Raw genomic sequence first — 23007 nt, forward strand, 5'->3', positions numbered from 1 at the left:
TGCTTGGAGATTAATCAGACTTCTTACAGACACCTCAAACTGCTTCTCTTCCCAGTTTAAAAAAACACAGATTTTTATATTCCCTGGTTTATAATCAAGTTCAAATGCATTATAAAATAGCTTTCTCTCTACATTATCTGATCCTGTGCTTGTCACACTCACTGCGCACTGTTGGACCAACTGCTTGGACCAAGTTTAGAGTCAAAACCACAGCACACCCAGAGCTGAGATTTAAGAGTGGTACGTTTTGGCTTAGTATTGCCTCCACAATATTTTATTTTTCCTCATATTTTCAGATGACTCCTAATATAGTTTCACATACCAAGCACTTTACTCACTTGTGTAGATCATTAAAAAGAAAAAAACCCACCCACCACAAATAGTGTATCTACGTATTTTGCCACAATGCAGGTATGTTTTTTAATTATAATTTCCAATTCAGTACCAGGGTTAGTTTAAATAATTTAATTCTTCTTCTAAATGATTTACCAAAACAGACAGAGGATGGACTTTGTTTCAAAATACAAACAGGGGGGAAGTGAAAAACACAATCAGATTTAAAAATTAAAACTCCAAACCCTTTTTTTTCTGAAACATCAACTTGCATTTTTCACAAGAGCAGCAATCTGGAGCAGCTGCAATGCTCCATGGTACAGTAAGCACATCTCAGGTGCTAGGTCTCATCACATTGCCCAGGAGAGCTGGAAGGAAAGCGTGTGGGATTCAGCACATTTTCACAGAGGTCTGGTATACAGCATCAGCACACTCAGAAACATTAAGATAAAAAAAGCTACATGGTCTTGGCTAGGAATCGTATTTGATGGCAAATTCAACCCATTCCAGGTCTCATGACAATACAGTACATTATACCTGGAGGCAAACAGAATGCAGTATCTCCAGCATTTCTTTTTTTGGGGGATGGGTGGGGGGATGGGCAGGGGGCAGAACTGGATGAACATGGCCTGGCACAAAAGGGTTTTTACAGAAGTGTCTGCAAAGCCAGACAAGACAGCTAATCTTTATAGCAGCAAGGTTCAGGCAGTTCATTCTGAAATTAATGCCAAACAAAGAATGATGGGACAGTAACGCAGGAGCAGTCAGGGCTATCTGGTAATTCCAAACCTCTTCTCTTGTGTACTCAGAAGATCACTTGTGTTTCAAAAAACCTGTTTAGTTCTCCTTAAAGAGGGTTGGGGTTTCTTTTTGCCGAGTGAGCTCATTGCTTATTTATGTTGTCTTCCCTAGTTCAATTTTCTTCTGGATGGCACGTGCCGAGTGATAGATCAAGGAATCAATCAGTCCTGCGACTAAAAGGAAAAAAACCAGACTGATCAAGCCAGACATGCCTCAAAGAGAGAACAGCTCTCAGGGAAAGAAAACACAAAGCCTTCTGTTAGTGGAAAGGAGTTCCAGTTCCCCCGCAACAGAAAACAGCTACTGCTCAGAAGAATAACCACCTCAGCTCATTAGGACAGATAAGATCCAGCTTGCAGGGCAGAGGTGATTATGGAAAAAAAAAGACCTTTCTTACAGAAGTAAAAAAGAGACAGGCTGAGTCACATATGCTTACTGATGAATGAAATAAATTTGGAAAGGAAGCTGATGTTGAGCGCTTTATGCCATGTTATTGCACTGACCCAGCTTGCCAAGGGCATGTTTCCCATTTCTTGGTCATTTCACAGTATCCTTAAAAATAAGCTACCCTACCTGATGCTGCCCTTGATGGACATCATTTATCAAAGACTGCAATGTTTACCCTCCAAGGACACAAAGAAAAACAAACCGATGCCTTTAGTTCTCTCTGCAGTATTTTCCCCAAATCTCTCCAGCCCTGAAGGAGCCTATTAATTCAGTGCTTGTTTGGGACCACAGAAAAGTTTACAAAGAGTCTACTGCACCATGAAACCCAGACAACCCCGCATCCATCGGGGCAGCTTTCACAGGGCGGGAACCCTAAACTCCTGCATGGGAGGGAACACAGGGTGCCAGTGAGCAAAGGTATTTTCAGTGCTTTTATGAAGAGTCATCTTTTTTCTTTTATTCAACACCTCAGTCTAAGGAATAAGTAAGTGATTACTTGGCCGTACACAAAGACACACATTTCAATGCTATATAAAGAGTAGCCACTAGAACGGGAACTGAGTCTTCTGTTTATTACTGTAGAATACAGAATTACTGGCCTTATTATCTGGTCTTTGAGTGACACTTCAGATGACTGCCTTTTGTGGTTGTCTTGCCCTGAAATTCTCTCTACCTGTGGAATAAATTCGATCCTGTAGCACAAAACCTGTTACACAGCTAAGCTGAGTTCTTTAGAACAGAACAGAATCATTTAAGTTGGAAAAGACCTTTAAGTCTGGTCATTAACCAACACTGCTAAGTCCACCACTAAAGCATGTTCTTAAGTGCCACGTGTACACAACTTATAAATGCCTCCAGGGATGGTGACTCAACCACTTCCCTCGGCAGCCTGTTCCTATGCTTGATAATCCTTTCAGCGAAGAAATTTTTCCTCCAATCTAAATCCAATCTAAACCTCCCGTGGTGCAACTTGAGGCCATTCCTTTCATCCTATCACTTGTTACTTGGGAAAAGAGACTGACCCACACCTCGCTACTACCTCCTTTCAGGGAGCTGTAGAGAGCAATAAGGTCTCCCCTGAGCCTCCTTTTCTTCAGGCTGAACACCCCCAGTTCCCTCAGCTGCTCCTCATTGTTCTTTAGACCCTTCACCAGCTTCATTGCTCTTCTTCAGACAAGCTCCAGCACTTCCATGTCCTTCTTACAGTGAGGGGCCCAAAACTGCACACAGAATCCAAGGGGTGGCCTCACCACTGCAGGAGTACAGGGGGACAATCACTTCCCTAGTCCTGCTGGCTACACTATTTCTGATACAAGCCAGGCCGCTACTGGCTTTCTTGGCCACCATTTCATCTTTCCTCTAAAATACAGACTCAGAACATGGCATATGGCAACACGAACTGGCTGTCAAAGTTGATCAGTGCTAGAGGGCACTTGCATTTGTCATGAAAATAAGTTTTGAAAGCCTCTCCTTGAGTCAGCCATAGAAATAAATATGACCACATTTATTATAGACAGAAATTCTGCTTAATAGTATCAGGTTAATGGAGCACTGTGACACCTCAGGTAACAGGAGAACCTTGCAGATAAAGGTATTTTTTGATACAGGTGTTATGTGATACATACAGAAGCTGACTTCTTAGGTCCAGTAAGATCTGCTGACCATATCTGCAGACTGGCCCTTCACAGCCCTGTGAACATCTATGACTGTTTCAGAACACCCTGGGTTATTATTACCTGGAGTGCAAGGCTGGACCAAGGCTGGGCTCTGTCACACACATGGAGCTGAGCAGACACTGATCAGCTGTTCAGAAGCCAACACTGAGAATGAAGCCCAGACACTCCAACGGCTGTGCAGGAACAGCCTCTCCTACAGGACCCCATCTAGCTGCGAGGGCTACTTTTAGTCCCTGCAGAGCACTCACTGGAGCTCCTATGTCTGGGAACACATTCTGAGACCTCTTGAGATGGCTATGCTCACGGCAACCTGGGTTCACAGGGTCTACTGGCTTTAGTTCCACATGAAAGCAACTGTCGGCTTACAGACCCAAGCTGGCCAAAAACACAGTACAGATATATTCATACGGTATGTGAAAGACTGCATTATTTGAAAACAAAATGTCCTTTAGAGCATCAAAGTGAAATATTATGATAGGTCTTACATCATCCACAGCATCTTGATTCATCAGCAGTACTAATTATACTCTGATGCCACACCCATGGCTCTACAGAACATGCTCTATCACCTCCTGAAGTCTGAAATCATCTCTCCGCATCACACAGGGATTTATTATCAGCCATGCAGATTTTAGAAAAAGATGGCAAATGTTTACAATTTACAAAGAAAAAAGCTTGAAAGGTGCAGTACCTGTAAATATGCCTCCAATGATGGCACACACTCCTGTGAGAAAGTGTGTAAAGGACCTAGAAAGAGGAAAATAATTTGAACAACCAACATGAGCTGAGATACCCTATGTCAGATAAGTAACAATTAACTAATAAAACCTAATTCATAATTATCATAATGCTCATCATAGCAGATAAGTATGCATTATATAATTATTAAGACCTGATGATTAACAGATTTAACAACTAAATAACCCCTATCGGTTACAGAATAGTTTGTCACTGATACTTCTACTGAGCAGCACTGAGTAGCATTCAAGGAGTGTGCTCTAAGGAGCTCAATGGCTACACTAGGAGGCAAGTTCTGTATTTATAAACCTAGAGATGGACTTTTAATCACCAAGATTTTATCCATTCCCACAGGCAGAATGTACAGCAAGCTGCTGTAACACAAAAACTAAATCCCTAAGCACATGTTAATACATTTTAAGGTATAGACATCAGCTGTCCCTCATTATGATCCTAAAATATTGGACAGCTGCAACCCCTTCCATTCCCCTGCAACTACATGCCTGTGATTAACAGAGGACTCGGAAAGAAGAAAGAGGTTCCATACCGACTATGACATGCAGAAAATGCAGAGTAAGTAACCAGCTTTGATCAGTGTGGGTGCTGCTGTAGGTGCTGGTGAGATGCGTATGCTATATAAATCATCTTCCCATTAAAAAAAAAAAAGACTCTGAGGAAATTAGTCTGAACTGAGAACCATTATATCAGACTTCTGCTCAGTACACCAATTCACTTCATCTTGATACTAGTATAAAAGTTTCTGGTAATATCAGAAAAACTCCAATCCTTTTCAGATGTTCACACTGAGAGTAAGCGCGTCTGGGAGTGCTTCTTCCTCTCCACTCACTGGGAAGGGGCTTAGATGGCTTTCAAGGCACTTGCACCATCGTGCCTAAGTGAGGATGGAGTTTTAAGCTATGCAAAATGACAAAATCAATGGAGAGTGAATGAAATGGACCAAAAGGTCTCTTACCTGTGTTTCTCTGTCAGCTTCACCATCATGGGTGAAAGTTCATACAGCACAAATACCCCAGGCAGACCCTGGTCTCCTAGTAGACCATTGGCTATCTTCTCATGTCGTGTAACTGAAAACTGGTTGGTCCTTACCACCTAGCAGGAAACAAACACAGCAAATGTTTTGTTAACAAGGAATAGGAAAGGCTACTATATGAGCTCAATGAACCACACCATTGAAGCCCTGCCCACTCACTTGTTGAGGGCCTGACACCGGTTACAAAGAGTTGTAAAAAGCATCATCAGGATCAGGTCTATCTTTAATACAGGCTACCAGTTAAAGCCCCAGCTAGCCCACAGAATGAGTGATGCATCAGTCTCCAGGCTGGACTGTTTTGGTCTCTGCTGGCAAGTAATAGCATAAGCTGTCCCTCTTGACCTCAACCCCAAGTCCATGTCATCCTCTACCAAATCGTAGTCCATTTAAGCACGCTTCAGTACACACACACACACGAGTGAGGAAAAAGGAATTAATCCATAAAGGCAGGGGAGTGCCAGGCCTACAGAAGGACACAGACTGCTCATCTTTATATAAGTGAAGATCATTCTGCAGCGTTCCTCTGCACCCTGCTGTTCTTCCACATATTCCTAACAGTCCTATTCTTACAGCAAATAAATTGGGTTTCTGTAAAATGGAATTATGTTCTATCATCCCTAATAAGCCATCTGACACAAATTACGATCCAAACTGAGAAAGATACTATCCAGTTTCTTTACCACATTCCACATTTGGGGCTTCCAGCTACTGAATGCATAACATCGCCCTGGTACACATCTGGCAGCACACTTGGAACCATAGTTACCATAAAAAGCAAGTTTTTTGTCAGAAGTCTGACTGAACAACAGCTCTACAGTACAATGTGAGATTTCATCAAGAGAAACAGAAGCCATGGTATGCTGGGAGGTGGCCATAAAAACAGGGCACTGATTAACTGTCCTTTGTACTTCAGGAATTTTAATCATCCACAGGAATTTAAAATTCAGGAATTTTAAACATCCAACATCGAATCCAAGCAGAATGAGCTTCCAACATGGTATGTAGGTTCTCCCAGTATCACCTCATAGCAAGTAACTTCCACCCAATTTCCAGGAGAGAACAGATGGGTCCTTTCTAGACAGGGCATTGAAGAAAGAGGGGCCCACAATAAGGATTCATCACATGAGTACCGAGTCTTGCAAACAGTTTCAGTCTTTAGGGCAGATGAAGAAATACAAACTACATCTACTTTTCCAATGGATTGTTAGATTGCTCTGCCCACGTGGCCCTACAATAACTTCACTCGAATGCTTGCATTGTATCGACAGTGGCCATGTGCCTCCTCAGACCTGTGGTTCCTATGCGGCTTCTGACATAATGGGTAATAACCTACTGGTGATTTACATTTTAGAGTGCCTCAAGCAACACAGGCTGCATGGACGTGCAGTATATGTGGTACATGCCAGAGAGTGGCACAAGTTTGGGCGAAGAGCCTGAGGTGGTAAGGGTTCCCGGTGCTGTGTGGTTTGCACAGTGTTATAAAATTGTGTGTGTAGCACAAGGGAATAAAATTCTGACGTAGTTTCATCCACATGTAGATCTGTCTGTGCACTGAACAAGCCCTAGAACCAGGCCTGGGTTTCACCTCAGAGGAAACTGGTTCACGGTTAAAGTAAAGCTGGGCACGGGCCACTCACGCAGCATAGCAGATGTGCAACCAAAACCTGGGAGACAGCTAGGGAGCTAAGCCATCTTGTAGTGAATGTTCACAGAGGTACTAGAGCATGTGGCACCTGTTTCTTCCTCACAGCTTTAGGTAAGTACACTGGGTAGCGCTGGTAGTGAAGTCTGCACAAAAGTAGAGCTGCTGCCTCTATTGGCGTGTTCTTTGCAAAAGAAACGTAACAGTTTACATCACTTTGCTGCCCTAAGACTATGGGGGCCCAAATAATAACTTTGGTTTGTTTTTTTTACCAAAAGGAGGTTCTCTGTAACTCTTGAGATACTGCAGAATGATGGCAACCAAAACAAATGAAAGAGAGAAATCAGAGTTCCTTCCGCTCCCTCAGGCTGGCTTCAGAAGGGAGCATAAATTTGTGTCTGTTCACAGGGTCTTCCGCCTCACCCTGGTACCTCCCTGGTAATTTGTTTATCCTACCTGTCCCCAGAGAAGGACACATTCTGAAAGCAGGGCTGGAAATCTAGCCACCCTCTTGTGGAAGAGTTTTTAAATTGGAAACAAGCCTGATCTTGGGTTTTTCTCCAAAGAGCATTTTTAGGATCTCCTTGCTGCTTTGACTTCTGAGCATGCAGTACAAGGGATTCATGAGGGAACGTGATGAGAATGGCATGGTCACCTTGATCTAGGTGTGGTGGAGGAGGCTAAGATCTGTTTCATCACGGCTGCAACATTACAGATAACATTATACCATAGAAACTGTTATTCTTGCTTCAGGTGGTGATATGAAGAAAGTCAAACAGGTTGCGTTGTTTCTACCAGAGGTCAGATAAGCTCAGTGTCAGAATCTGAGGAGAAAGTCTGAAGGCTTTCGCTCACTTGCCAAAACAATAGAGAAAAAAAGGTACTTACCTCACCATCTACTTTCATATACACCGTGGGAACCACTTTGACAAAATACTGAAACATCATGGAAGCTATAAGCAAAGACAGAGACAAAATTAATAACCAGTGAAGAGCTTGAAAGCTTAACTGACAGGTTAGGTAGACACAAACTGGTTTTGTTCGACTCATCAGGGAACATCTTTCTTCACAACAGCAACTGGAGGCTTCCGAGGACAATAAAGTTAATCTCTGACATGACTTTTCCTTTTGCCAAAGCAAATCTTCCTGTTCCAACCAAAACCAAAACTACTGGCATGTTGGCCTCGATGAAATGGAAAACTTTCTACAGAAAACTTCTTGAAAATTCTTATTTTAGCATGTAAAACCCCTTATTTCAACAGCATGGCCCCAAGAAAACACCAGCTCTAAACAAGCGTCCTCTGTTAACTTCAATTAGCGCTACAGTTTATGGCTGTAGAAGCATGGGTTTTACCATATCAGGAGATGAAAAGGAAGATCTGGATCACTGAGGAAAAAAATACGATGAGAACTCCTGCTGCTGCCTCAGACCAGCCTGTTCCTTCAGTTCTCTTAAGGATAATGGAAGGCAGGAGTCACTTTGAAAACCTGTTTTCTATTAAATCCCCTAAAGAAGATTATCCATCTATTTCTACAGAAGAAATAATTGCCATATATAATATCTTTAGCTGGTCTGCAATAAACACAAATTTGACCTGCCGCCTACTTCTGCCACTTCTTTTCCAAAGCACGTCTTCAATCCTAATTCCTCAAGAATTTGGAAAATTTAAAAGAACAGATTCCGGTAGGGTTACCTACCACCACCTCAAAGCAAACTACTTCTTCCTCCAAGCTTTATTATATAAAAGCACCCCAAGTACCTGCAAAGACAAACTTTGCAGACTTCAGCAGATCTGAAAAAATAACAAATTTCTGCAGTGGTGTATAAAGTGATACAGTCAGGATCCTTCACAGAAAATGCACATAAGCAGGCTTGTGCCAATAAGCCAATATTATAGTTTGAGCAGCAGTAGCATGAGGAGAGAATTGCCTTTGCTTTTCAAGCCAGCAAACTGGAGCTATAGAAAAGATGAGCAATATTTCAACTTCACTGCAGCTGTTTGGCTGTTACTGTCAGGTAGATCAAGGTCAGGCAGACACCACAGCTCTCCAGCAACTACCAATTAGGCCATGAACACCGAAAACAAAGATCTTTCCAAAAGGTCACAGAATCAAAACACATTGGCACATTTGTTCCAGATGAATGGAGGCAGCTGTTCCAGAAAGAGCATAAGGTGGAGGAGTCCATGTTTTAGGCATGTCAGGGTTCTTGTTTAGGACTGACTGGGAACTTCACTCCTGTTCTTTTGTAACACTTATGAATATAGACACTTAAAAAGAGATTTCTCTCAGATGGCTTTTACCTTGGTGTGCAGTGACATCTGTCCCATCCAGAGGATTCACAATGCCTGGATAATCCCTTCCAAATGAAAGATGTTTGATGTAGTGCGTCATATTGATCTGAAACAGAAATGGTAATAACTCAAACAACTGCACAGCACCCGAGGGGCAAGGTAAGAAGCTTAAAGTTAATTATTTGTATATTTTTCTGAGTGCAGCTCTGGAAAAGAGACAGGTCCTCCCTTACTCTGCACATCCTACCAGTAAACTCTGACATACTTGCTCTTCTTTTTTTATTCATGGGAGATTCCAGGATGTGGACTTTCTCCTTTTCCTGCTGGAAACACACAGACGCCAGTGCCCTTCCCCTCCACCTACAGCACAGGCTGTTGCACCTACTGCTTTCCCTGCCATAGGAGCACGATGCTGTCAGCTGCCTTGGTGGCACTGGTATGGGCATCATCTGCTTTCCTCCCAGATCCAGAAGCAGCTGTGAAAATATCAGCCTCAGGAAACTGGGGAGCATAGCTAAGGAGCAAGGCAGTCTCGGGAAGAGGGGAAAAGGCTTGCCAAGCAACATGCAGATGTCCCAGACCATCCTTCACAGCCCTCTGTGAAAGCAGGTGCTAGGTTCTGCTCAGACTCGTAAGGCCAAATCCATCTGGGATCAGTACACTAGGATCTTAATGTGGCAAAGAGAGGGAAATCCAGAAGGAAAACAGACCAAGAAAACTAGAACGTTATCTTGGGAACACTTACATTATCAAGTCCAAAGCTCTGCAGATCGTGAACTGTAACAGAAGAACAGTTTAACAATATAGTTCACACTGTGATAACAAACATATCTGTTTACCTTATTCTAGCTTATAAGAGAGCTCCTCTCATTTCCACCGAGATCTAAAATGACATGAAAATCACCTGGGTTTCTCTTTTGCTTGCAGTAGGGCACATGATAAATAAAACTGCTGCAATTCTCCATGTGACATAGACTAGCCACTGCTACACGGAATGAAAGTATCTAATTTGGGGTTACTTCAGATTAGGTATTTTGGTCTTTATCTGAATGTGTTCTTAATCTACAGCAAAAACAAGACCCCAGGGGCAAGGGAGGAAAAATTCACTGTTATCTCTGTCACCAACTGATACACAAAACTTCTCTAACTACTGTAAAACACAGAGGCACAACAGATCTAAACTAACAACTGAGCAAGTGCCCTAATGAAATTATCATCATCTTAGCAATTCCCAGCGGCTCTGCCCATCAATCAGCCTTGCTACAGCTGCCCAGACAACACACAGGGAAAGGGAAAGTCTTTGCAGGGAGAGCCTGAGCAGGATATTTGCAAACAACTGGTAGGACCAAGGTGACTATTACCAGTGCCAGGGTTTGGGGTGTTTGGCCTGCCCTCTCTCTGCTCTTCCTGCATACAGCAAGGTGACAATGCCAGCAGCAGCACACACACCCAAAGGCAGCTGGAAAACAGGGGCAATGGGAGGCAACTGATATCTTTTGGTTGGCTACTTAAATTACTTTATGTAATGCCAGAAGCATCAGTTTCAGGATGAAAATGTAACTTAAAACTTGATTTCAGTATTGCTCCTACCAGGTTCGTCTGAAGTCACACTATCATCTTAAAGCAGCCAGAGGCCATGGTGCATTTTAACACTGGTCAGGAAGCCAGACCTCAGCTTTCACCTTTGCAAAGAAAATCACGCTTCAAAAATCGTGGGCTATTTATTATTTAGGAGCTGGTGGAGTCAGATCACCAAGTGCTACTACACAATTAACAAAGCTCAGGAATGCTGCTCCCTTGAAGGGTTTCTGATACACAGCCTAGCACAAGACAGGCCAGAACACTAAAGAACTGTCCAGAACTAGTCTCTCCTTTAAAACATTTATTCAGCATGAGTGTGCTGTGAACTCAGTTTTTTTCCATTAACATCTATCAATAAAACACGAGAAGCTTTATCTGCATTTATACAAACCCCTTACTAAACCCAAAGAGATATGCATGCAGAACCGAGAACACACAGTTAGAAAAAGGAAATGCTAAGCCTAAACTATACTCCTCCTAATGCTCTGATCTAGGGAAAGGCCCTTCCATTTCACAGTTAAAATGTTCAATGCTCAGAAACTAAGGCTGCAGTCACTGGAATTAAGACAACGGCTCTGCATTATAAAGAGCTCAGAGCTGCACTGGCTTCAGATACTCTTGTTGCTGTCTCTTATACAAACACAGTGGTTTGCGTGCCTGCGCTGGCAACTGGATCAAGGAACTCCTTTGGATTTAAAAAAAGAAATTCCTACTAAAAATTTGGAAATACATGTGAAATGGTGGCCAGAGAAAGGAAAAAAGGGAGAAGCGGCCTTGGTATTACGTTGTGCCGTTTTTCTTAATGGCTAGCAGCAACACCCTGTTTCATGTTGCAATACTATCTGCAGTTAAGGCAAGAGTTAAGTGGCTTAGCTGTCAGTGAAATGTCAAGAACGCTGGCTTTTGCACAGACACCAGCAGGGTAACCTTCAACAAATAACAAAGTTCTACAGAGCACTTGGCTCTGGTGGATCGGCATTTAAACTGGACCTATTGCCAAAGGAATAAACCAGCCTGTCTCCACATCTTTCTGTCGATGGCCCATTCCTGTCCCACTCTCCCTTCGAGGTGAACCATATCAGAGAACCATGCAGCAGGCTGAAACATTAAGTACTGCTTTTATGTGAGGCTATTCTTCCAGTCAGAGTAGCTCCAAAGTGAGGTTAATCACACAGCTGCACAAATGCTTGTGCTGGCACCGTGCAGTGATGCACAGGGAGGGACAGGGATGCTCCTCCCGGTAGCTGCTCTACTACAACCCTGCACAGGATGATGGCGGTGATCAGCTGTTAGCATGTGAAGTGTGAGCTGAGTAGTTGCAAGGGTGACAAATCTTACAGAGCAGCACCAGAGAAATTCAAGGGCACCCCTTGAGAATGACCAGTCATTAACTAACCTGTTACGCTAGTTACATCATGCGTGACCCATTTTAACATAAATGGAGTTCGGGCTCTCCAAAACATTTCCCCCCAGTGCTCTGCTTGGGAAGTGGGGCCATGTGACCTCATGAGGGTCAAGGGCAAGGTCCTGCATCTGGGCCAGGGCAACTCCTCCCCGCCCCCTCCCCCCCCAGCCCAGTATCAATAGGTTGGGGGATGAAGGGGTTCAGAGCAGTCCTGCAGAGAAGGACTTGGGGGTACTGGTGGATGAAAAAATGGACACGAGCCAGCAACATGTGCTCACAGGCCAGAAAGCTGACCATATCCTGGGCTGCATCCAATGAAGCATGACCAGCAGGTCGAGCGAAGCAATTCTGCCCCTCTGCTCTCATGAGACCCGCCTGGAGTACTGTATCTGGCTCCGGAGTCCTTGGCAAAGCAGGTCCAGAAGGGAGCCACAAAAATGGTCAGAGGGCTGGAGCACCTCTCCTAGAACAGGCTGAGAGAGCTGGGGTTGTTCAGCCCGGAGAAGAGGCTCTGGGGAGACCTTATTGTGGCCTTTCCCTACTTAAAGGGGGCTTATAAGAAAGATGGGGGCAGACATTTTAGTGGGGCCTTAGTGGTTTTAAACCAAAAGAAGGTAGATTCAGACTAAATATAGAGAAGAAATTTTTTATGACTGTGGTGAAAGACTGGTGGAGGTTGCCCAGAGAGGTGGCAGATGCCCCGTGCCTGGGAACGCTCAAGATCAGGTTGGACAGGGCTGTAAGCAGCCTGATCTAATTGAAGATGCCCCTGCTTCCTGCAGGGGGGCTGGACTAGGGGGTCTTTAAAGGTCACTTCCAACACAAACCTTTCTATGATTCTGTAAACTACCACTGTCATTCCGGCCACTGTGTATTTCTATATACCTGAGGAAGTCCTTCACAACTGAAATTTTACTCTGAAAGTTCTGAATTGCTTTAAAATTCTCAACAGCTTTCCTCCAAAATATCCCTTCCAGAGATAGTGATATTCAGGTCCTGGACCCAACACCATACTCCAGGTTGTTTTACTGCAGGGCAGCAAGGTTTTGTAGAACAAGTGAGGCTGAGAGACTGCCCAGACACATTCTCCTCCATGTTCTCCCACACCCATGTGGCGGCATCTTCAGAAAACATTTTTCTATTAGTTCCTGATGGTTCTAAACATCTCTAACAAAATTTTACCAATGTCCTCCCCCCTGAAACAGTGCTGCTGTTATCACAGATAGCAATGCAAAGATGTTCAAAGGAAATGGTCAGAAATGCTTGGAAGCTAAAGGTCACAATAAGCAGAAAAAGAAAATACTTTACCATGCACATGAGACTGTTGGAAACTTTTTCCTGGTGCAAAGTGGAAATTTCCAGCTACCTGCAGGAAATGGTAATCTTTCATTAAAAGGCCTGAATCTATATAAATAAAGCAGTCATACCAGTGGTTGGATTTTCAAATTTTTGTTTAAATGAGACAGACAATAAGCAACTCATTTTCATAGGTGACAACACCAGCAGATATTGTCCTAAAAGAGGTATGAATTTCCCCTCTTCCTCACAGGCAGTCATGTGGAAAGCCATAAGCACATACTGATGTTGACAACAACTGCTCTATGCATAGTATTTGAGTGGACATAAAAATGAGAAGAAGGAATCAAGTCTACTGGGAGGGAACTAACTGCTGCTGTATGAAATAAAAAGGTATTGCAGAAAAGGGGTGGAGAAAGTAACTGCGAGGGTGAGCAGGTAGGGTAAGAAAACCTTTAATACAATAAACAGCAGTGGTCCTATATATGCATCCATGAAAATAAGCTGCTTTCAAAAACGCACTAAACCTAGCACAACCCTCCCCCCCCCCAAAAAAAAAACACCAACAACCCCCCAATATCCCCCAAAAGACAAAGTCTGTTAAAATTTTAACCTGGAATACGAAAAGGATATGGATATTAGATGTCAGTCCTCCCTGACACTCACTAGCAATCATACACACCCTCTCCTGGAGGATTTCAATGCATCAAGCTCACATGCTACATTACAACTTTGATGTCTGTGCAAACCTATCACATATGTTAATTGCGGACCTGATGAGAATGGAGATGCGCAGAAGTGCCTAACAGTGGCCCCCAGAAATTTCCCTAGTGACACCCACCCTTGGACTCTTGCTACCCACAGCACTCCCCTTTGAATCTTTCAATCTTTCTTGCTATCACACGTTGTGACAAAGGGTCCCGTAATGGTTCAGCACCCATGATGATGCTCAAATCACAATGTCTGGCTTCATGAGTGAACGGGTGGGTTTGGTTTTGTTTTGGGTTTTTTTTTTTTTTCAGAAATAAAGAATGTTGTCTCCAGAAATAGTACACAAAGATGTAAAAAACCCTCCAAATTTTGGAATTAAAAAAAAAAAAATTAGCCTGGGCCTGACTGCCAGAACGTACTTGGGTATGTAACCTGCACGTCCAAGTGTTTTGAGCTCGGTAACCTGTCAAATGACAGGGTAGTTACATAGACATCTGGTGTATCTTGTACTACATTTTCATACACCAGTTGCAAAAAACCACCTCTTTGAATATCTTCAACCTTGACAATCAACTCCAAGTCTTGCTTCCACCGGTTTTCTAAAGAAGGGAACATTTCACTCCCTCCAGCACCTCTGCTGACAAGTTGTTGGTTACTGTTATCTCCAGCACCTGCTGGTGGTCTCTGCTTTGAGACTAGAAGGGCAGGTGGGACAATCTAACCTCAAAGAAGCTGCCTCTCCTCCTCCAGAAACTTTGGTAAAAAGACTCGCTAGCTAGATGGTAGAAAAAGCTAAGCTTCTCCATCCAGCCCACCTCATGAAACAGAGAATTAGCCCCTTCCCAGTGCTTTTCCCAACTCTCCCACTGAATCCCTCTACAGGCACAAGCACCTTGCTGAGCCCAGGGGTTAATACAGACCTGTGAACACCTAAAGCTGGAAAAGGAGTGGAATGCCCCGACTGTGCCTTCTCATGCCCATCACCACCATGCAACAGGCTCATGGCAAGACCCATCTCTCACCTTGTTGACCTCTAGGAAACCGTACACTTGGCAGCCCTCGTTCTTCTGCTCTTGCATTTTCTGGCTAAATCCTTCCCTCTTGCACTGCTCTATGCTATCTGGGTTCTTGAAGGCCCAGCCTCGTCGCCTGTATGCTTCTCTGACATCGTCACAAGTATTACAACACCTGCAAAAGCATAAGCATCATCTTCTCATCTTTACAGCGAGATAGAGACACTCCAGCTCAGGACTCGAATCCCTGGTGGATCCTATTTCAACAAATCAATGATGCAAACATCAGGGACTAAACACTGAAAGGTGGTCTAATGCTCCTGAAGGAGCTTGAGCTTCCTGACGTACTTTCTGAGATTTCGGCACGAGGGTACAAGCTGTTTTAATGCAGCGCTTAAGCCTGAAGAGGGCTTTAGTTGTCCATTCAGACAGCCAAGTCAATCCTCGGCAAAGAAATTTGCTGCAGAAATGACATCAGTGTCCCACATCTCTGAGCATCTTGGAACTTCCCCATGTGAACAAAGCATCTGCCTGTTTCTGTTCCTCCCTTTCTCTGTTTTTAGGGCAAGACTGCCAACATTGGAGGAAGGGTTAACAGCAAACTTTCTGCATTGCTCTTCTACCTCTGGACAACATCTTGGTCACCAGAAAAAACAACTGTCTGTCTTGGTTCCGTGTTGTGCTGGACAAAACAAAAAGTTGAAGCCTGGAATCATAAATCCCTCAAGATGGAAACATCTCTCCCTGGGGAAGGATGCAACTTGACAGATGGGTCTCAGTAAATTACTACAGAGACAATAATAGCAAAGGATAGTCCCGAACCTGCAGACTATCACAAATCCATTCTTACACAAATTTGCAGGTAGAAGGAATGAGAAACACTGAATGACACCCATCGTTTGTGTGAGTGACAGGTGTCTGGTCTTTCCTCCCATAAGGATGCAAAGCCTGCAGCAGAAGCGAGAAGGCAAAGCCATTACCAGGTTTTATTCCAAGACAGCTCACAGAACGGTAAAGTAATTTACACAGCTCCCCTCTGGACACCAAATAATCCCAGAAAAGGTTCAGGTTGCTGAGATACAATCTTTGTGCTACTGCCCTTAAACAGGCATGCAGACAAAACATACAACCTAACCCTACATGCTCTTAACAATCATGAGTGCAGCATAGGCATACTAAAACACGACAGCTCTCACCATTCTCTGAACAGGTGCCCAGGAGGATTTCATTGCACAAATCTTCACAGACATTTTGGAAAAAAAACCCAACCCACGTATGCCACATTAACTGTACGGATTCAAGCACTAAGAAGATGTAAAGGTTACCGAATGTCCTCTGACTCTGCCCCGTAACAGCTTTCACAGCGATTGGCATCCAAAGCATTTGGATCAAACACCTTTTCTTCTTCTTTCCCCAGTTCTAAGACAAAAGAGGATTCAAAGTCACGAGGCATGTCTAGAAACACTATCTTGTACTTCTGCTCTATGCACAGAAACTGTTCTACACATGAATGAAATGATTTTGTGTCAGAAGCTGCGCATCCTGCACCCGAAGCTCACCTGAAAGAATGCAGAACCTGTTGAGCTGCAAAGTAAGATCAAGCAGAGTAGCATTTGTCATCTGAAGAACACCCTCCACAGAAAGAACCAGTCACCTGAAAGCCTTGTTGGAGCGCTGATCAGATGTTACTTGCACAAAGGCTTTGTTAAAACTTTGTCTAAAGCAGACACAAACAGCAAATTGCAACTGATACAGGACCTGTTACACAAACAACATTTTAAATAGCAGACAACAGGGCGTAACGGGTAATCCTACCCCAAGATACGTAGGGAACACAGTTATACATTGCTGTGGAACTAGATCAGAGTGGGAATCTCCCAAGCGGAAAACTGACACTCAGTCCTCCAGAAAAACGATGCTGACAATGCATACACATTAACCGCTGGCTTACTAGAAATCTCCAAGGAATTTCTGTCTTCATCATGACTTTACAATTCTGCCAGTGTCTGTGCCACCTGTGTGTTGAATGCACAGCTGCAGTACAGCTGGGGCACAAACTCATGGAGTTTTATGTTCTTAAGTGCAGAAGGCTGCAGAGGGACTCGTAAAAGAGGAGATGAGAGCTGGTGACAGCTGAAACCCGCCAAAGGGCAAGACATGCCTCCAGAAAACTCAAACAGGACCTTTGTTTTTCCAAGAACCAAAATAAATACCAAAGGTCTGCAAATTTTGGAGTTCGGAATAAGTGAGCCAAGGAACTGCATGTCTAAAATTTTCAAAAACATGGGTTCTTATTAGAAGAGGCCCCTTAAAACCAGGCTGTTTCACTCACAAATCCTGAAGGACAAGACCAAGTCTGCTGGGTTACAGAAGCCCTCTAAGGCTCACTCTCTAGGTACCGCTGCACTACCCTCTTACAAGCCTTGAAAAGGTGGCTTCTTGGATAACTAAGGCTGGGGCAGGTGATAAGTCAGACACTGCCGAGGGGACAAAATGTTATCAGGACCCTCTTTGTTGAGATTGGGAAGTATAACAGGTGGACAGAAGTGAGTATTAAAGACATCTGTATTAGCCACAGAAAAAAAGAGATTTTAATTAGAAAGTATGAAATATGCATGAAAATCAATCATTAACCCCACTTCTTTAATCAAATACTTTATGGTAGTTATGATCAAGCAAATAAAAACTTTTAGGAAAATATACCCATTCTTAAACAACGGTATGAGACTTAATTTCTACAGCTTACAACATTCAAACAAGTTGAAAGTACACATAGGAATTCAACCAGTATGGGTTTTGATCCTGTAATTACACTAAAAGATAGTGTCAGGAAGAATGCAGCTTAATTCCTACGCTTTGTCAAAGCCATGATTCCTGCCATTTGAAGAACACCTGTACAACACACAGAATCTTTCAAGATACAGCAACCAGTAACAGCTTTCTGAATGCAATCGGTAGCTGCCTGTGGAGTTGTCTCAGAGAGCACCCAGAGGTACTGCACACAGCTTGGATACTATAAAGAAACTGCAGTAAATGAAACCCCACATGCAAAGTTTCTTGCTGTTAACATGGTCCTCAGCCTGCATGCAGATATGACACATGACACAGGAAAACTCCGCTCATGTTAAAAGGAAGGAAACAGTAAGAACCACCCATAAAAAATCCAATCCTCTATTGTCATTCAATAGAAATGAATGAGATGACATCCCAGCACAGAATGCAACCTACCACGGAAATCATTAAGCTATTAACTATTTTAATGTAACTATGATCAGGAAAAGCCTCCACATACTACTCCATAATATTTAGGTATGCTTTGTTAAATTTAAGGTCAATGTTACAGAAAATGTATTTTTAACTAAGAAATTTAAAGTGCCGAAGCAGCTAAGTGGCAGAACCAGGCCTCATCCCTAGCGTAGCCCTAATCCAAGGCTGGTTTAAAACCCAGGCCAGTTAGTCAGTGGGAGAACAGAGAAACACTAGATGACCAATTTGTGCACACAGGTGCTCTCAGAAACACAAGTGTTTTTAGAAAAAATAGTATATGAGAATAGGAATTGCTTGTTCAAAGACTAAGTGCGCTTGAAGGAGCGTGTGAGTTAAAGTTGGCAGAAAGAAGATCACGATCAGAGGAGGAGCCTGGAGCCAAGGCAGAGCCTGGAGCCGAGGAGATGAATCACCTGGGACAGTCAGGCGATGGATTTGCAGAACTGACAGGACCAAAGGAAACTGCTACAAACTTCAGATGTTGACTAATGGTTTGATAAGTGTATATAAGCTGTGCTGTATCGCTTGGTTCTCTGCCACTCACTGGGGTGGTGGCCCAGCTCTGAGTTGTGACTAAAGAAAGCCCAGTGGTACCTATGACTGTGTAAATTTTTCCTTTAACAGTCAATACTGATATAGTTGCCATTTAAATAACTGACTGAACCAAGTGTTACTAATAGAAACTGATAACCATAGAGTTTCATGAAGATGAGTGGACACTTCCTATCTAACATGCCACACTGGTGATGGAAATCAAACTAGCCATGTCCCTTTTCCAGACAGCAGAAGAAATTGCTTGTTGCATGCAATGGAACTTGATTGCTTTCAAAATGCCTCTTCTGGATGAGATGGTTTGCTCCCTTCAGGTTTCTCTTCCTCTGTGTTGATAATATAAGGAGTGAGAGCAATCGCTTCAGACTGAGTAATCCCAGTTGAGGCTGGCAACATAAGTAAGGCAGGAGGCCTATGTGTGTTAACAGAGAATTAGATACAGAAAAGTGGGGTTTATCCCGAGACATTACATTTGTAACGCCACAGCCTCTGAATACAGAAAGGCTGCTAAGTGACACAATAGTAAGAACATAATCACCACATTCCCGTGACAACAGGAGAAGCTCTTGTACCTACCCACTGTTCAGCTCTTGGCTTAGTTTAGTCTTTCAGCTTCAAGAACACAAAAGTTAAATCTGAGTTAAAACAAATCAGCAAATTTTGTTCATGCCAATACATGGAACTACACTATCTCCCAGAACAGATAATAAAGAGCTCACGTTTTAGAAAAACAAAGTGGGGACACTATTATCATTACCTTGCAACACTACCAGAATCGTTCCCGGTTTGTACTGAAGTACAACAGTAAGTCATAACATGTAAAAAATGCAGAGTAGAGCTTTATGTAGCCAAGGACCACTTACTCCAACTTGTAACTTATTGATATATCAACTGAAATATATTTATCAGGTATGCATTGACACACGCAAAATAAACGCAGTAAGATGATAGCTTAGGCTTAAGGGTCAAGTCAGCGGAGCCTTCCCTGGAGAGAGGCTCTTTCCTCTAACCAGCTCGTCCCATCTGCCAGCCTACCAGGATTTAAAGATGCAACCAAAGTCAAGTTTTGCCAGACCAGCTGCTTGATTCCTAGTAGGAAAAGCCCGTTCACTCAGCAGCTTTGCTCCTGAAATGCATCAATGAGTCCTTGTCCCAATTTCAGAGGGACCAGGCAGAGACTTGCCTCGCAAAAGTACCGAGTATAATATATACACACACACACACACACACACACACACACACACACAGAGGAGCTTGTCTGATCTGCCAGTGTAATAGATTTGTGTCCTATAAACTCTTCAAGAGTTTGTGGCGTTTAAAACGCTGTGAATTCAGCCATCACTTGTTCCCATGAACCTCATAGCAGGCATACGGCGATGGAAAGGCTATGAGAGCATCCATCCACAAATGGCAGAATAGCATCTTACCATGTCTGTCGGCCTCTGGAGTCACACGATTGCCAGCCTTATCCAAGCGTTGTTTAAACAGATTATGCTCTACGTCCAGCTGCTGCTCTCCTGCCACATCCATGGCATCGATGCTCAAATCTGAAAGCAGTAAGCAAGGAAAGCGGTCTATGAACACACAAGTGTTATGGCCTGTGACAAGCTGAGGAAGTGAAAAGACAGAATCTTTCAGCCAGCAGGGTAAGAATGTGCCAAACTGGGAGAGCGTGTACGGCTAGGGTCAAGTGACCGACGGAATAAAACGCACAATGCAGCATGCTAAATGGCCCTCCCAGGTACAGGGTTTGGTTTGGTGTCCCAGAAGGACCGTTTCCAACTTCCAAGAAAGCGTTACCCTGAAAGGTAGACGCGCTTAAGGCAAAAAGCCAAAAGCAAACCCCTCAAAGCCCAGAACCATTTTCAGGAACACAGGAGTTAAGCCTAAAATTGGTTGAAAGCTGCCTCCTACCTCTTCCCCCGCCACCTCTCCCCCTTCAACATCAGCACATTTCCTTGTGATCTCTTTTCACAAAAAGATTGAGGCCTGTGGTATCAGCTCGGTACCGAAGCACCACGATGCGCTTGCTGGCTACATGCTCTCTTAGAAGGCCGACAGCTTCTCCACACACAACAGCCGAGGCTTCCAGTCTCTCTAGCCTTCCCACACCGTTTTAAAATTAAGGAAGGCAAAGACCGGTAACACCTCGGGGGGTCAGGAGGAAGTCAAGATTCACTACATCTAGAGCCCAACGCATTACCCAAAGGAATTACCACAACTGAACAAGAGGCAGGAACGATCGGTAGACAGGCGGATAACATGCATAGCAGTAATACCCAGTCAGACTTGAAGGACTTCCATTCACTTCATCCCGCAACTTTGTTTTGAATTTAGTTAAAAGGTAATCAGATTCTTAACGCTCATTCTGCTTTTATAACTTCTGGAGAAAGGCTAACACATGGCATTGACATTACAGTCAGAATTCAAGTACCAAAATCACGGCAAAGCTGTGCCTTGCCAAGTGACTTCCAAAGCAGGCTCTCGAGCCTTTCAACAAGACAGTCAAGTCTGGAGTCCCAAGGGAACTCTGTGCCAGCTCTGTCAGCGCGACTGAGCTCCCTGACCAAGTACACTGCCGTACAGAAATGTAAGCGGGTTTATGCCTCAGGCTCATTTACAATGTAGAAAAATAATACTGCCCGACTGGACGCGCTGGTTTAAGCGCCCAGCAGGCCTGGCTGCGTAACCACGAGGCACCACCAATTCCTCCCCGGCTGTTGCCCAAGCAGCAGCGCAGCACTTGGAAGCAGCGGGCAGATGGAAACTTCTGGGCCCTCGGCAAGTGCAAAAGTTATCCCTCCACAGTCAGCAGTTCGACTCACAAGCACAAGGCATATGTGGAAAAGTAACATCTAGATTGATCTTCAGTTTATCTCCCCTTGATTTGTCAACGTACAATTCCGGATGAACCTAGGTACAAAGAAAAAAAAAAAAAAAAAAAAAAAAAAAGAGAGCCGTTTCACTGGGAAGCAAATCCAAAGGCCTCTTCCCCTCGGCTGCTCTGGCCCAGGAGCTGACTGTCAAGACACAGGATCAGCGAGACACCTGAGCTGCTGCCTCCCACACCTTCCCCCGTTTGTAATACTTTATAAAGAAAGACATCAATCGGTGGGGGGAAAGGGGTGGGGATCCCGCCGCCGGCTTTCTTTTCCTTCCCTTGCCCGCTCGCAGGGGCTGAAGAGGCTCCTAAGCCGCCCCCCTGCGACAGCGTTACCGCAGGCCCCGATGCGGCCTCTGCGGCCCCAGCCCGCTGCCACGGCCCCGGCCGGCGGCTGGGGGAAAGACAAAGCCCCGCGCAGAGCTGCGGCGGCTGCCCGGGCACCCGGAGGCGGCGGGGGGGCGGCAGGGCGCCGCGGGCCGACCCCCCTCCCGGGCCCCGCCGCCAACAAGGGAGCCACCGGGGCCGCCCCATCACCGCTCCTCACCTCCTCGGTGAGGTAGTACTGCAGCTCCGAGAAAAAAAGCAGCACCATGATGAGCCCGCTGACCACCGTCACTGCCGGAGAGACGAGAACCGCCGTCAGCCCCTCCAGTCCCGGTCCCGGCCGCGCGCCCGCCTGCCACGTCCCCCCCCGGCCGGCCGGTATCCACGGCGGGGGCCGGGTTCGCCCGCCGGGCCCCAGCCGCCCTCAGCCCGCCCGCTCACCCAGCGCGCCGCCGCACGTCTTGACCCGAAAGTCTTCCAGGGTCTTTGGGAAGGCATCGAACCGCCTCAGCCGCCGGAGCGACTCCATAGCACCGCGCGGGCCGGAAAAAACGCGACTTCCGTGGCCGGGCCAGGCCGGGCCCGACGCCGGCCCCGCCCCCGGCCCCATGGCCCCGCCCCGCCGGGCAGCGCGGCCCGGAGCCGGCCGAGGAGGGGCTGGGCTGCCGTTCCGCGCCGGGCCGGGGCTCGGTGCCGCCGCGGGCTCCCCTCAGCCTGCCGGCCCCGGGGCTCTGCGGGGGCCGCCCGCGGGGTGCGGGCTGTGCCCACAGCGGCTGCCTGGGGGGGCTCGGTCCCGAGGCGAAGCTGCTGGCCGAGAGCAGCTGCCGCTCGGTGTCACAGCCCCCCGGCCCGCCGCTGACTCCGCCCTGCAAGGCGCTGCACTTGCTTACAGACGCCCTGCCGAGAGCAACCGAGCTGCCCCTCCGACCGGCTGGCACGGCGACGGAGCAAAAAGCAACTCCTTGCGGGAGGGTACCCGCTGCCGGAGTACG

The 23007-nt window shown here is 45.2% G+C and overlaps 1 protein-coding gene across 4 annotated transcripts; it reads right to left on the reverse strand.

The window, feature by feature from the left end:
* Positions 1 to 449: 449 nt before the first annotated feature.
* Positions 450 to 22614, reverse strand: ERGIC3 (ERGIC and golgi 3). 4 transcript variants are annotated; one of them, XM_055713507.1, is made up of 13 exons: positions 22457 to 22614; positions 22236 to 22306; positions 21633 to 21720; positions 20235 to 20354; positions 16314 to 16407; positions 14998 to 15163; positions 13277 to 13334; positions 9728 to 9759; positions 8992 to 9088; positions 7577 to 7641; positions 4969 to 5105; positions 3949 to 4004; positions 450 to 1307 (listed from the first exon to the last, which is right to left on the reverse strand). In XM_055713507.1, the coding sequence occupies exons 1-13, from the start codon at positions 22542 to 22544 to the stop codon at positions 1228 to 1230; spliced, it is 1152 nt and encodes a 383-aa protein (XP_055569482.1). In that variant the 5' UTR covers positions 22545 to 22614; the 3' UTR covers positions 450 to 1227. The 4 variants fall into 4 exon arrangements, with proteins under 4 accessions (XP_055569482.1, XP_055569484.1, XP_055569483.1 ...); XM_055713509.1 differs by lacking the exon at positions 22236 to 22306 and having other exon boundaries at positions 22457 to 22610; XM_055713508.1 differs by lacking the exons at positions 9728 to 9759; positions 13277 to 13334.
* Between the last annotated feature and the right edge of the window lie 393 nt (positions 22615 to 23007).

Source organism: Falco cherrug, chromosome 6 (genome assembly GCF_023634085.1).
Source record: "Falco cherrug isolate bFalChe1 chromosome 6, bFalChe1.pri, whole genome shotgun sequence".
Classification (NCBI taxonomy): Eukaryota; Metazoa; Chordata; class Aves; order Falconiformes; family Falconidae; genus Falco; species Falco cherrug.

What these genes read in the sequence shown, in the direction of transcription:
- ERGIC3 (XM_055713507.1), bottom strand. Translation starts at nt 22,544, where the DNA reads ATGGAGTCGCTCCGGCGGCTGAGGCGGTTCGATGCCTTCCCAAAGACC. An exon ending in GCAGAGTCAGAGGACATTCG is followed by an intron (nt 15,164 to 16,313) that starts GTAACCTTTACA and finishes ATGCTTTTGCAG; the next exon opens with GTGTTGTAATACTTGTGACG. An exon ending in GTTTCCTAGAGGTCAACAAG is followed by an intron (nt 13,335 to 14,997) that starts GTGAGAGATGGG and finishes CATTTCCTGCAG; the next exon opens with GTAGCTGGAAATTTCCACTT.